The sequence below is a fragment of the Podospora pseudopauciseta genome, chromosome 3 (assembly GCF_035222475.1).
Source record: "Podospora pseudopauciseta strain CBS 411.78 chromosome 3, whole genome shotgun sequence".
In the NCBI taxonomy this organism is placed as follows: domain Eukaryota; kingdom Fungi; phylum Ascomycota; class Sordariomycetes; order Sordariales; family Podosporaceae; genus Podospora; species Podospora pseudopauciseta.
This window is the reverse complement of record NC_085893.1, coordinates 1,556,850-1,570,807: the sequence shown is the minus strand read 5'-3', so window position 1 is coordinate 1,570,807 and position 13,958 is coordinate 1,556,850. Positions and strand designations below refer to the sequence as shown.

Sequence of the window (13,958 nt, the reverse complement as noted above, 5' to 3'; positions counted from 1 at the left end):
ATTCCAAACCACTCCTGCTGTGTCCCACCACCCACACTCTTTTCATTCAGCCTTCATTCTCACATACACACAGAAAGAAGAAACAAGGCAGGTAGGTAAGGTAGGTAGGTTTTATACACCCCCCATCCTCACATCCCCCCCTTCCATCCCACCACCACCATTCTGCACCCCCACCCCATCCACCTGTCCCTGCCCATACCCCCCTCGTCCGGTATAGCCGCTCCCCGCATTGGCCGTGCTCAACCTCGCGCACAAACTCAAAAGCACCACCGTCTCAGTAGCCGCGTAGTGGTTCAGCGCGTCCAGCAAAATCTGCAGGTGCTTGCTGAAATTGTCCTCCCATTTCCTGATCAAGTCAAACAAGCTCGCCATCTTGTCCTCTCCTTGCTGCTGCTGCTGCTGCTGCTGCTGACCCTCCATGAAGGAGGCATCGGTAGGTTTTTGGGAGCGGACAGACTGGAAAACCCGCCACTGCTCCTCCGACATGTTGGGCGGTCTGTGATGTCCCGAGAGGTCGGGGTCCGTCTTTTCCAGCTCGCGGGATAGCCAGTTTGTGTAGGTTGCAAAGATGGTGCAGGTTTGGGTTAGTTTGGAGTGGATCTAGGCGCCACCGCACACAAGTCAGCGTAACGAAAACAATCGAGGTACACAAAGTTCACAAAGGAGGGTTTTTACTTACACGCAAGAGTTTAGAGTTCGTCAGCATACACTCCTTCAGACACGTATCCAAGAAATCGACATGATCCTGCATCAGCTCATCCACTGTCCTCGTCAACCCCGGGCGGATATGTGTCGACTTTAGTGGGTAGTGGTGGAGGTTTGGGGATGTGGTTGGTGTTGGGAGTGTTGTGCCGTTTTGCTCCCCAGCTCCCGCTTGCTGCTGCTGCTCCTGCTGAGGCGGCTTCTCCCTCTCCCTCACCCTCGCCATCAAAGCCTGCCAGTTCGGCTCAATGACCTCGGCCGTGCAGAAATACAACAGCTGCTGCACAAACACCAACATCCTCGCTCGTAACGTCCACACCCTCCTCTTCCAAATCTCCAACACCCTCGACGACGACCGATGACACCACACAAACCCGCTCGTGTGCGTCTGCCACGTCGTCGACAACTGCGACTCCAGATATCGCAACGACAGCAGATACCTGAAAAGAGCCTGATACCGCCACACCGTCTTCCTGCTCACCACCAACGACACAGGAAACGGCACCGAATAATCAATCTGCAACGACGTAAACCCATTCGCCGCCTTGTCGCTCTCCACCGGCTGGTTGCTCGTCAGCGGCTGCAGCGCCTCCCCTTGCTCTATCCCCGTGATATTCACCACCCGATGAAGGCTCTTGGTCAGGTTGATCTCGTTCATCTCCACCTTGACATCCTCCTTGAACGGATCAAGCGCAACAATGCTCCCCGGCTGCCTCAGCACCAGATCCAACAGCGACTGCAACTTCCCCGTGTTCACCGACTTGACCGGCTTCCTCAGCTCACTAGCCCCGAGCTCGAGAAAGTAAGAAAAGTAATCCGACGGATCCAGAAAGAAGTAATGCTTCAGCGACCGCAACCGTGCCGGCAGCTGATGCGTCGTCAACAGCAACTGCATCAGCGACTCATTCGCATGCGCATAGGCATTGTTGACATTATCCAGAAACCGATTGTCGTCAAAGGAAGTCGGCACGTGCTTAACCTGCAAGCTGACATCGACGCCGCCGCATTCCCTGACCACATTCAGATATTTCCCCGCAAGCAACACCTTGTCCTTGACCCCCTCCAGCTGCGGCGGCACGTCGTGGTCTCGGATGGTATACCTCCTCTCCCAATACTCATCAGTATAATCCTGCTCCAGCCTCTCCCTCCTGATACTCCTCTGCTCCTTGATCAAAAACTCCGAATGCGGGTCATTAATCCCCCCATGGTGCAGCCACTCGTTCAGCATAGCCATGTACGGCTTGCTCGCATCCCTCAGTAGCGTCGTCAACAACGCCCTGGCCGCCGGATCACCAGACATGGACTCCAACCTCTTGGTGATCAACCCCAGCACCACCCCTCCCTTGGTAATCTTCTTGCCGGTCATGTTCCCCGGCACCAGCTCCCCCCCTTCTCGTAGCTGCTCCAAAATATGATCATAATCATCTCCGCCGTCACTACTCTCATCCGACTCATCATCCAGCAGCGCATTCCTCTTCAACAGCTCATGCGCCAGCCCATAAACCTGATGCATCATATGGCTCGTGGGCAGCACATGAATATTCAATACATGCAACGTGAACGAGTCATCCGTCAAGAACTGCGTCTCCAACTGCGCAACCATGACCAAATACTCCTGCAGCAGCTTCCGTATTGACGCGCAAAGGGCGTGGTTGACGGAGCCGAATTCTTCGCGGGATTGTACGTCGACAAACGTCTCGAGAGCGGTGTAATGAGCAGCCATGCGCAGCATGGACTGGGTGAGGTCTTGCAAGGAGGGGTCGAGGCCGGGGAGGATGCGCCATGTTGGACCGGACAGCCTGTCTCGTTCCTCGTTGGGATTGTAGCCTTTGCCAAAACGAATGTATTGGCCTTCGTAGCCCATAAAGACGAATAGGAGGTCCTCGATGATGACCGCCTCTTGGGCTTCGAGGGAGAGGTCATGAAAGGGTTTCGGTTGGAGGGTCTGGGGGGCGGTGGAGGCGAGGGGTGGGATTGATATGCGGGATGCTAAGGGGGCTGTTGTGTGCGGGAGGAGGGTCGCTTCTGGTTCCCATGGGTGGGGGGCGGGTTTTTCTTTTTTTCTTTTGGTCAGCATGATATTCATGATGAGAAGGGTGGTGCAGTAGGTTTTTCTTTGGGGGAGGGGGAGAGATTTCTTTCCCATCAGGTAGAACAAGTACCGGAGGGCGGGGTTGTAAAGCAAACATACAGACCTTGGGGTGGCGCATCCTGTCGCATATCCCGAGACCTTGGTTCAGCAGCACGCTGCTTTGCTCCCTCGCGGCGATCGGGGCTCCTCGTCCGTGTCATCAGCGTCTCCCGCGTCGTCACCTGCACCTTTTCGGTGCGGCGCTCCTCGACATGTCTGCTCGCGGAGCGGGGGTTGACCGAGGTGGACCGTTTTCTCGACTCGGCATTGCTGTGCTGGTGTTGGCTGTGGCTCTGGGAAAAGCTCACTTGGTCTGGTCTGCTTCTCTTGTCTTGAAATGTCGACGGCCTGGTGGTGCCAGACGACATTGTGTTCGTCCTCCTCTTACGGCTGCCGGTGCCGGCATTGGGCTGCTGGGCAGTGATGATCGCAAAATGATGTTGAACAACAACCTTTGGGCGGCAGATATGTGGTGATAAGATAGTGATTACCTCTGCCCTGCCAATGCCAAGTCGCGGGAGCTTTCCAGCCCCCAAAACGCGACAATGGCCATGGATGGATTCACGCGCCGGCTCTTTGCTGTCCCGAATCGGGACTAGCGCGGGTTTACTGCGGCAGGGCAAGGCTGGGGTCAAGGTACCTGGGTACATTTACAGGGGGCCTTCCTTCGTCTACAGTTGGTCGCCTGGCTGCCAGCGGGTGGAGAGCTTCGTAGACCTCCGTGCCTGGAGGGAGCTCACTGCCATCACAGCTTCCCCTCCACTACAGACGGGAGTATCTCACTTTCAACAACCAGCGACGACATTAACTACGATATTTTCGGCTTGAGCTGTTTTTTCGACTCTTTCCCTCCAACACCCACCGGCCACTTAATCACAACCACCCCCACAACACCGCCAAGATGTTTATGGCAAGATCAGAATACGGTACGTCCCCCTCCATCAGCTCGATCCATGCCACTTAGCAGAGTCGCATACCTCAAATCACATATAGCTAACATGTCTTTACAGATCGGGGTATCAAGTAAGCCTGTTTTCTGTCCCATTCCCTTCTCTCTCACCGATCTCTCCAACTTCAAAGTCCCCGCCATACCAGTCCAACCTATCACCAATCCAGCTAACCAACCAACCCCCCCCCTCCCAAAAGCACCTTCTCCCCCGAAGGCCGCCTCTTCCAAGTAGAATACTCCCTCGAAGCAATCAAACTCGGCTCAACCGCCATCGGCATCTCCACCTCCACCGGCGTCATCCTCGGCGTCGAAAAGCGCGTCACCTCCTCCCTCCTCGAGACCTCCTCCGTCGAGAAGATCGTCGAGATCGACCGCCACATCGGCTGCGCAATGTCGGGCCTCCAAGCCGACGCCCGCTCCATGGTCGAGCACGCCCGCGTAGAGTGCCAATCCCACGCCTTCAACTACAACGAGAACCTCCGCGTCGAGTCCTGCACCCAGGCCATTTGCGATCTTGCCCTCCGCTTCGGCGAGAGCGCCGATGGAGAGGAGAGCATCATGTCCAGACCGTTTGGTGTGGCGTTGTTGATTGCGGGCTATGACGAGGACGGGCCGAGCTTGTATCATGCCGAGCCGAGCGGGACGTTTTACAGGTATGATGCCAAGGCTATTGGGAGTGGGAGTGAGGGGGCGCAGGCGGAGTTGCAGAATGAGTATCACAAGGTTTGCTTTCCTTGACAACATACATACAAGGGTAGAGAGGGTGCTGACGGGAAAATGCAGTCGTTGACCATCGAGGATGCGGAGACTCTGGTTCTCAAGACATTGAAGCAGGTCATGGAGGAGAAGCTCGACTCCAAGAATGTCCAGCTTGCTAGCGTCACCAAGGAGCGCGGGTTCAGAATATACACGGATGAGGAGATGGCTGCGGTGGTGGAGAGGCTTCCTGCGAACTAGGCGGCCGCGGGTGGGGCTGCTCCTCCTCCTTCTGCTTTTGCTGGGGGTGGTGTGGATATGGAGGTTGAGATTAGGGGGTTGTGAGCCGGGAGATAGAGATGGTGAACTGTTCTTGATCTCTTCCAGCTGAGCATGTTTCGAGAATAGAGCTGGGTTTTTTGCTGGTGAACTAAGGGTAATTGGAACGAAATGGAGAAAGCTGTATCATGTGAAACTCTTGCTCTTCCTGTATCTGTCTGGTAGGTACTATCTATTTTGTTGTACAAGATATTTTGACCTGTAAGTGATGTATATATCCCTGTTTTTTTGTCTTCCGGGCACCCCTTCTGAAAATCAACACCGAAACACCATCGTAAACCGAACAACAACCGCAGATCAAGCAAACCTCCCTTTTCAATGGTATCTTGCAACCCCCTTTTACCCCCCCTCTAGTTCCCCCCCTTCCTCCTCTTCTCATCCTCCTCCTCAACAATTACCAGTTCATCCAAATCCCGCTCCACGCTCAGCAGCCCAAGCGCGTAGTGGGCTTGTTCTGTTTTTGCCAGGACGAGTTTCCCGTCTGGGGCTTCTTCCGAGGCTTCAATCTCGCGGATCCGGCGATCGATACGCCGGGGACGGTTCCAGATGTTGTCTGGGAATAAGGGGCCGAGCTCGGGGGGTGAGTGGTAGGGTGGGCCGCGGCCGAGGGAGGCGGCTTTGTTCCAGCCGGACTCGCAGCCGTCGGCGATTTGGCGGGCGGATTGCCAGCCTGTTAGCCGGGCTATGTCGCGGAGGCGGCGGATGGTGAAGTGGCGTTGGGGGAGGGATTGGAACTGGGGATGTTAGCGAGATTTATCTACAAAGTTGACGAGGGATGTGTTGGCGATGAGGGAACCAAGGGGGGTGGAGGTTGGGGTGGGTGGTGAAGACGATGATGGTGATGATGGTGATGATGATGATGATGATGATGATGATGATGATGATGGCAACACGAGAGAAAAGGTTGATGTCTACCATGTACATGACGACGGTGAGGCTCGCGAGGAGGGACAACAATGTCTAATCATGTACATGGCGACGGCAACCTCAGAAGACAAAACAAAACAAAAAAGGAATCTAGTAGTGTACATGATGACGAAGAGAAACAAAGACAAGAAAAAAATCTATCGTGTACATAGTAATACAACACTCTTGAAAAAAAAAAAAAGGAAAAAAATGAAAAAAATTGGACAAGGAAATCTAATCACATCCACCAACAAAAAAGGGGATCATCATAATACGTCTGGAAGAACCCATCATCATCGTCATCATCATCATCATCATCATCATCATCATCACCACAGCATCAAAAACAAAACAAAAAAAGAGGTCATCCCACCGAACTACTCGGCGACCCCAACCCCCCACCCCCCCTCAGCAACAACAGCGGAAAAGGACAAACAGGAAACCCCCTTACCTGCACCCCCGCCACAAACAAGCAAAAACAGCTCTCTATAAACGCCGCACCCACCAGCGTGCTCACAGCACTAACATGCGTGGTATCCTCATGCAACCCCGCCGCGATCCTCGCAATCTCATTAGCCCACCTCCCCGTCTGCTGCGCCGCCATGCCGGCGGCATATATTGCAATCGGGGGCATCGACGGGTGGCTTCTGTGCAAAATAATCAGCCCCATGTAGTAATTCATCCATATCCCCGCGATGCTGTAAGTCCTGTAGATCAAAGCCGGGCCAAAGGGGGTCATGTCTGGGGGCGCGAAGTCAGGACCCATGGGCTCAAAGTCGGGGCCGAGCTTAGAGCGGAAGAGCTCAAAGGCGGCGCGGATGGATTCCCATTCTTGGAGAGCTTTGGCGGTCGAGGTGGAGAAGTCTTCTGGTTCTTCCGAGGAGGAAGAAGAGTCCGGGGGAGGGGTGGACTCCCGGGGTGGAGAGAAGCCTTTGGGGATGTCGAAGGTGCCCGAGGAGGGCATTAGGCCGGTGAAGGGGGGTGGAGATGCACCTCTTCCCTGGCCGGGTCCCGGGGGGCCGCCGGGGAAAGTTCCGGGCGGGCCGGCACCAGGAGGACCACCGCCGGGGAATCTTCCTGGGGGACCACCCTCAAAACCACCAGGAGGACCACCCGGAGGACCACTACCAGGAGGACCGCCAGGACCACCTGAAGCTCCAGGCGGCGGCCCATACTTCCTCGCCTTCCTCTTCCTCGTCAAATCCTTCGACGCAAAACTCGCCAACCGTCCCAACAACAACATCAAATGGTCAAAAGTCCCATAACTACCCAACTCAAGTCAGCCTTCTACCACCATATCAACCCAAACACCACCCCCCTCAAAACTTACATCGAATCAATCTTCCCAAACGGCCCCCTAGGAATACACTGCGTCCACGCCTCATAATTCATGCTGTTCCCCAAACGTCGTCAGTCCACCATCCCTTCATCCCTAACCCGAGAAAAAAAAAAACACTTACAAAGGCCTCGTCCCCCCCAGAAAACTCTGATAAATATCCATCTTGCAATACCACCAATACAAATCCCTAATCTGCTCATACTTTTCAACATCCCTCTCCGTCAACCTCCTCACCCTCTCCTCCCCCCCAACAACAACATACCCCTCCCCCCCGCCATAATCAACCTTCAACCCCGTCAGACTCTCAATAAACTCCGTGTCCGGCTCCGGCCAGTCATCCTTTTGCTCATGATGACGCGAGTCGAAACAAAACTCATCACACTGGTGATTACGCCTCGCTTGCTCCCGCTGTCTCCGCTTCAGAGTGAGAATATCACGCGTCATTTGCCGTAGGGGAAGCTCCTTCAGGATCGCGCGAGCGCCCCACATGTGTTTACACCATTTATCGTGATCCGAGTTCCACACCTCGTAGAAGCCAAGCAGCAAAGTAGCTGCCAGAGTGGCTGGTTGGATCCGTCGAGTAGGACTTTGATAGTTCTTAGCGATACGTCGGAGACTCAAGTGGTAGTGCTTCATCGCTGCTGTTGGGGGGTGGCCCTGGAGCTTGGCCATTTGCAGACTACCCAGCGCGAGCATCGCCTGCATGAGGGCCGGGTGGTTGAACGCCATGATGGGGAAAGTATCTGGTGATGGAGATATTAGCAAGGGGTGTCCGGTTGGCAGGCAGAGATGGGCGAAAAAAGTCGTGGTAAAACTAACAGGTCCAGATGTGTTGCCGCTCCTTGGCGACGGGCTGTCCTTGGAACATGGGGGTGGGGTCAAAGGGGTGGCGCTCGTAGAGAGACATGCTTTGGCCTGTGACGTTGACAAAGTACCAGAAGATGGCGGCGGTTTGGGAGTCGTTGAGGGGTGAGTTTGCTGACGACGGCATGTACGTGTCGAGGACGTTGGTGGCATTGTGACCGGCAAAGGACCGGATGTGAACGCCGTAGGCATCACCGTCGGTGTCGAGACGCCGAGCCACGAGGATACCGAGATCGTTAGACTCGAGATGGCTGCTGTGCGGGTCTATCGGCACTTGTTCATCGTCTGATGCCATCATGGAAGCTTCATCGTCAGACTGCCAGTATCCTTCTTCCACAGACACAGTGCCGCTGAGTGCCGCTGCCGTATCTGGCGAAGCCAACTGTGGTGTCTCAACACCCTGCCGGATCTCTTGGCCATGGCCATGACCATAGCCCTGGTCATGGGAATGGGGTTGAGGATGAGAATATTGACCATGGTGACCATGAATGGGGGAGACATGTCCAAGAGCGCTAACCGGCTGTTGAGTCTGAGCTCCATAATAGTCCGAGAAGGGCAACCCGTCCCCAGGTGAAGGATACTGGTCGGGATACTGAACAGTATTGGGAGTCAAGAGCGGCGGGCTGGGCAAGTGATGCTGTGGCTCGAGGTGCTGCGGGCTAGGCAAGTGATGTTGTTGTGGGTCGATGTGCTGCGGGCTAAAGAGGGGTGGCCCAGCGATAGAATGGTTGGAAGGTCCCGCAAAGCCCTGAGAGTAAGGGTGCGTCCCGGTACCAGAAAAATCAACGGATAGCGGCTTGGGAGCAATAGCGGCAAGCGGTCCTTGTGACGAGGCAGCCTTGGTTTGTGCTTCCGAGAGCTGAGCGTTCAGAAGGGCCTCCTGGGCCTGCTGATGGTACACAGGATGTCCCCAAAGGTGGCCAGAAGGAAACGGCCCCATAGACTCCTTGAAGACAATGCGCTGGTTGTATCCCTCACATTGTCTCTTGGACTTGATGCAGTTCCCGCAGGTGGGCTTGCCCTCGTCGCATTTGATTCGCCGTCTGCGGCAAGCTAAAAAGGGGAGTCAGCGGGAGCCGTGCACAGGATTTTGAAGAGTGAGGCCCGCCTCATCAGCGACACCCAAGCTCATGGTAAACACTTACTGAGGCAGCCAGTCTTGGTTCTCTTTCTGACTGTTGTCTTTTTTGGCGGCTGGTTTCCCTTGCCATTGGGCGGCTCAGAGGGATCATTGCCAGAGGGAGGCTCGGGCGAAGGAGCAGACTTTGGGGCTTGTGCCTCCAGGGTGTCGACGTCCATGATGGTTGGTGTAAGTCAAAAAAAGGGGGTAAACGTGTAGAGTATGCAGAAAGAAAAACGGCGAGTAAAGAGCTTTACCGGGAAAGCGGTGTGACGGATCTGTGCTAGTGAAAACTCAGCGCGTTCACATGATAAACTCGAGGCTGTCTGGCGAATATATCATGAGTTTGTAGTCCCTTGATCTGACCAAGACAAGAGGGCAATGGGGGGCGGGAGACGGGTAATAAATCTCCGCCGCGGTGCCCAGATACTCACACAAACTATGTAGGTAAGGTCAGTATGTAGGGTGGAATGGGGCGGATCAGATGCCGTAGGTGATGCACCTCACCGGAACGGACTGAGACAAGCTGGTGTAACGAGATTGTGAATTACCTTGAGAGCAGGTCGCCTTGTATTGATCCCGGCGAAGCCAGAGTATGATCCGAATTGGTGCAGCTGTCTGCAGGACACAACAGGACGCGGAGAGGTTTCGCTAACTTGTTGATTAGCTGAATGGAAAAGACCAGTGCCGGCCGAAACAACCCCAGGAACCCGTTGGGTGTAAGATGGCGTAGCCTGGCAGCCCGCCCGCGGTGAGGGTGACAAACAATAGCCGTTGAGGCTGATATCGACGAGCAGCGTTGTATGGGTAGGTGATATTCGTTTATATGTAGTGTGTAGATATCTAGGCCGTCTCTCTTTGTTGTGGTATAGTGGTAACTAGGTGGTGGACGTGGTGTGTCAGGCGGAACAAGCCAGGGGGTGGGTGGGGGGGGGGGAGCGTGGCTTCGGCCGAGTGCTCTCACTCACTCTCCCACTTGAAGGAGAGAGACAGAGGCGTGGGCGGTATGCTATGGAGGGAGAAAGGAGAGCAGATCGAGAGGTGTGGCGCTGTATGATGGCATCACGGGCCGATGGTGCTCGAAGAGATTCTGGTGCGAGGACAGATCGGGCGCTCGCAATTCTCACTTTGTTGCTTGGCGAGGGGAGAGTCGCATCGCAGCACGGGGCGGCCACCGCAAGCTGGAGAGCTGGGCAAGCATCGTGAGGTGGGGCAGCCTCAACGGGCCAAGAGATTGGCGCCACTTTCCTACAGTCCCCTAACACCAGACCATGGGCCAGAACGGTGAAGTTGCGGGACCTACAGGTTAGCTGATGCAGCCTGTATGCGTGCTCCATGTGCAGCTGTGGCGCCTTGACAGGATGATGGAGGGTGAATGTCCCCTCAAGATGCCCCCCCCGCCCCCCCGCGCGCTCCAGCTCTCAGTCTCACAAGGTCAGGTACACCTCTCTGTCAGTCCAGCTCTGGGGGACGGGAACAAACCGTCCCGTCCATCGTCACCATGGGCGTTCTAAAAAAGTAACCCTCCCCTCCTTCGACACGTCAGGTATAATGGTATATCCCTCGGGACGAGTCTGATGCCGGCGTTGCCGCTGCTGCCGTTGTGTAGCCCGCGCTACCTGTCAGTCAGTTCACCTAGTACCGTACTATGGACCTCAAACTAAACTCGGTGGGGATGTGACAGCGTGACACGAGCGGACCAGGAACACCGCTGCAGTTTTATGACATGAAGATGGACGCTTTCGAGTTGGTCTGCAGCTCTGTGGCGTCAAGCCGTCCTACCGTTCAAGGTCAGGGTCGAGGTGGTGCCGTGTGACGCAAACTAGTGTAGGTGATAACAAGATGCAGAAACGAAACTGGTGAGTGTATGAAGAAGAGTGTGTGAACTCCTGAGTGGAGGTGGATAGGGTGATGGGATGGACCAAGCATATCCCGATAATCCCCCACTCTTGCTCCCCTCCATCAAGAGCACAAGTTCCTCTGTCCCAACCAAACATCCCGCCTCGTTAATCTATGGAATATTCTCTGCGGCTTCCATGCCTAAATTATCATGCATCTCTTCACATGATAGGGCTTTTCAGCTCCGACTGCCGCTCTATGGATATTCAAAAAAGTAAACTGCAACATCGAACACCTCCGGGCGCCCGCTCAACGACCGTCCATGACTAGTAAATCTTGGCGTGGTAACGGTGAGCGAGAAGCCGAAACGGTTGCCAAGTGCTCTTTGGTATCATGGCACCAAATTTTGTGGCCATCAGAAGCTGTAAAGGGCCGATACTCCCCATGAACAAGTCGCACTGCAAACCCAGACTGGCTTCCTTTGTATAGAAAAATGCTGTGTATCCCGCGGGCCGTCTGAATACTTCCGGTCTTATTCTGGCTTCAATCTGTGTCAAACACTGGATCTGCGAGATTGCTTTCGATAACCAAGACAAAAGACATGTGAAGTTGCGTTGTGTGTGTGTGTGTGCGGCGAGCCCGGGGTCCTGCATAGGTAGCTTCGAACTCGAGGTACAGTAGAAAAAAGTAAGCACGGAGAGATGCTGGGGAGATAGATGCACGGCAGAATGCATTGACGGCCGAGGATGCGAGGTTCTCGACGAGAATGGTCAAGATGTATGACGATCGAGAACTGACATATGCTGGATTGGATCAGGACATCGAATAACTAAGCTCCACGATCAACTGGTGCCCCAAGCTTCAAAAAAACGGGCCTGGGATTCTGTGAGGGGATTCTCTTCAACATCGGCCAAACCGGATGACACCTCCGTTGTTGTCGTTGCATGTCCCAAACCGGACAAAGAGTCCAGGGATCAGCTGTCAGTTTCGGCCGCAAGGCTGAAGAAGCACAGAGGCGGGAGGGACACAGCATATGATTGTTAATTTGGGGTGGGAAACCGAGGCATGTTCGAAGAAGATGGTTGTGAAACTTTACGGGACACCCTCACGGGAGCTTGGGCCGTTGATCTCCACCGCACGGTCCACTCAAGCTTTAACCCCAATGTGGGGGCTGACGGCTTGCCGATCCTGGCCCCACTAAATTTTTCTTCGTCTTTTGGACGACAGCAACAGGCGACAGACAACAGACTGCCAGCGCAACTGCGGCCAGCCACCAATCCAGTCCAACTGCCAGTTCTTTCGACTGCCATCATGTTTCCCGTCAAAGGCCTGAGTATCTCGGCCGAGAAGCTCAAGATCGAGACCGAGAACGGTGCCGTTCCGGTGAATGCCGCTCCCGCCCCGGCCTCGAAACCTGCAAGGAAGCGCAAAAGACCGAACCAGCAGAATGTGACGGCCGACAACTTTGCTGATCTCTGGGACCAAGTCATCGAGCACAAGGAGGCTCCCAAGCCAGGGACCAAGCCGCGGAGCAAGCAGGAGGCAAAGCGCCAGAAGACAGACCATCAGCCCGCCCCCAAGCATACCGCCCAAGCTGAAGAGAAGAGCGAGGACAACACCCCCAAGAAGGCCAAGGAGCAGAAGCAAAAGAAGAAGTCTGTAGCCCCATCTGAGAACGCCGAGGATGGCTTCAATGGCTTCGACGACGAGGAAGACAAGACCCCGAAGCCCACACCCGCCGCCGCCCAAGACACCGCCACCGGCAAGAAGAACAAGAAAGACAAGAAGCAACAACCCCCGAAGGTCGACAACGATGCCCAAACCAGAGCCACAGCACCACCACCAAAACCAGCTGCCCCAACCCCCGCCCCAGGCCCCAAACTCACCCCCCTCCAAGCCTCCATGCGCGAAAAGCTCATCTCGGCCCGCTTCCGCCACCTAAACGAAACCCTCTACACCCGCCCCTCCAAAGAATCCTTTTCCCTCTTTTCCACCTCCCCCGAAATGTTTTCCGAATACCACGAAGGCTTCCGCCGCCAAGTCGAAGTCTGGCCCGAAAACCCAGTCGACATTTACATCTCTGACATCAAGACCCGCGCCCCCCTCCGCCAACCACCCAAATCCCACCCCGCCCTCCCAACCGCCATCCCCCTCCCGAGGGACTTTTCCACCAAAATCTGCACCATCGCCGACCTAGGCTGCGGCGACGCGAAGCTAGCCGCCACCCTCCAACCGCTTCTCAAAAAGTCGAAGCTCCAGATCCACAGCTTTGACCTCCAAACGGGGGGCAACCCCCTGGTCACCAAAGCCGACATTGCCAACCTCCCGCTTGAGCCCGGGACGGTGGACGTGGTGGTTTTTTGCCTTGCGTTGATGGGGACGAACTGGACTGATTTCATCGAGGAGGCGTATCGGGTTCTTCGTTGGAAGGGGGAGCTCTGGGTGGCGGAGATTAAATCCAGGTTTTCCAGCCCTGGCGGGTCAGGAACGACGCAACCGGCAAAGGTTGTGTCACACTCCGTGGGCAACAGGAGGAAGAACAACAAGCCGAATGCTAAGCAGCTTGTTGAAGAGGAGGCGGCTGATTTGGCCGAGTTGGCGGAGCATGTCGATGGGGATGCGCCCCCCGTTCAAAAATCGAGCAGCACGGATATTTCGGCTTTTGTGGCTGCGCTGCAGGGGAGGGGGTTTTTGCTGAATAGGGATATGGGGGAACATGCGGTTGATATGAGCAATAAGATGTTTGTTAGGATGAGCTTTGTCAAGGCTGCGCCTGCGCTGGTGGGGAAGTGCTCTGACCCCAAGGCGCTGGAACGGGAGGCGCGGTTCAAGGAGCAGAGGGAGGTGGAGAAGAAGCTGGGGCCGAATGCGAGTCGGTTGGGGAAGGATAGGGGGTTTGGGGCGTTGGGTGGGTTCAAGGATAGGAAGAAGGAGAGAGAGACGAGGGCGGAGGTGGTGGAGAATAGGAAGAAGTTTGTGGGGACAGGGAGGGAGCAGAGGGAGGAGGAGGAGAGGAAGAGGAGGGAGATGGCGATTTTGAAGCCTTGTGTTTACAAGTTGAGGTAGATTCTTT

The 13,958-nt window shown here is 55.3% G+C and overlaps 5 protein-coding genes across 5 annotated transcripts; 2 read left to right on the top strand and 3 right to left on the bottom strand.

Annotated features, from left to right (window-relative positions):
- Nucleotides 1–111: 111 nt before the first annotated feature.
- Nucleotides 112–4,685, bottom strand: alp4 (gamma tubulin complex Spc97/GCP2 subunit Alp4; the record flags this gene model as incomplete). Its single annotated transcript, XM_062910884.1, has 3 exons — nt 2,898–4,685; nt 680–2,766; nt 112–600 (listed from the first exon to the last, which is right to left on the bottom strand). Exons 1-3 carry the CDS (start codon nt 3,481–3,483, stop codon nt 112–114), a joined length of 3,162 nt encoding a protein of 1,053 aa, XP_062766866.1. The 5' UTR covers nt 3,484–4,685.
- Nucleotides 3,735–4,739, top strand: PUP2 (proteasome component pup2; the record flags this gene model as incomplete). Its single annotated transcript, XM_062910883.1, has 4 exons — nt 3,735–3,759; nt 3,844–3,856; nt 3,980–4,505; nt 4,566–4,739. 4 exons carry the CDS (start codon nt 3,735–3,737, stop codon nt 4,737–4,739), a joined length of 738 nt encoding a protein of 245 aa, XP_062766865.1.
- Nucleotides 4,740–5,167: 428 nt separating this feature from the next.
- QC763_304320 (uncharacterized protein) lies at nt 5,168–9,225 on the bottom strand (the record flags this gene model as incomplete). The annotated part of the gene is made up of 6 exons (XM_062910882.1): nt 5,168–5,551; nt 6,175–6,988; nt 7,054–7,116; nt 7,184–7,805; nt 7,882–8,979; nt 9,072–9,225. The coding sequence occupies 6 exons, from the start codon at nt 9,223–9,225 to the stop codon at nt 5,168–5,170; spliced, it is 3,135 nt and encodes a 1,044-aa protein (XP_062766864.1).
- A 124-nt stretch (nt 9,226–9,349) lies between these two features.
- On the bottom strand, nt 9,350–10,247 carry QC763_0051740 (uncharacterized protein; the record flags this gene model as incomplete). Its single annotated transcript, XM_062905771.1, has 3 exons — nt 9,350–9,407; nt 9,598–9,780; nt 10,174–10,247. 3 exons carry the CDS (start codon nt 10,245–10,247, stop codon nt 9,350–9,352), a joined length of 315 nt encoding a protein of 104 aa, XP_062766863.1.
- A 1,949-nt stretch (nt 10,248–12,196) lies between these two features.
- RRP8 (25S rRNA (adenine645-N1)-methyltransferase) lies at nt 12,197–13,951 on the top strand (the record flags this gene model as incomplete). Its single annotated transcript, XM_062910881.1, has 1 exon — nt 12,197–13,951. One exon carries the CDS (start codon nt 12,197–12,199, stop codon nt 13,949–13,951), a length of 1,755 nt encoding a protein of 584 aa, XP_062766862.1.
- Between the last annotated feature and the right edge of the window lie 7 nt (nt 13,952–13,958).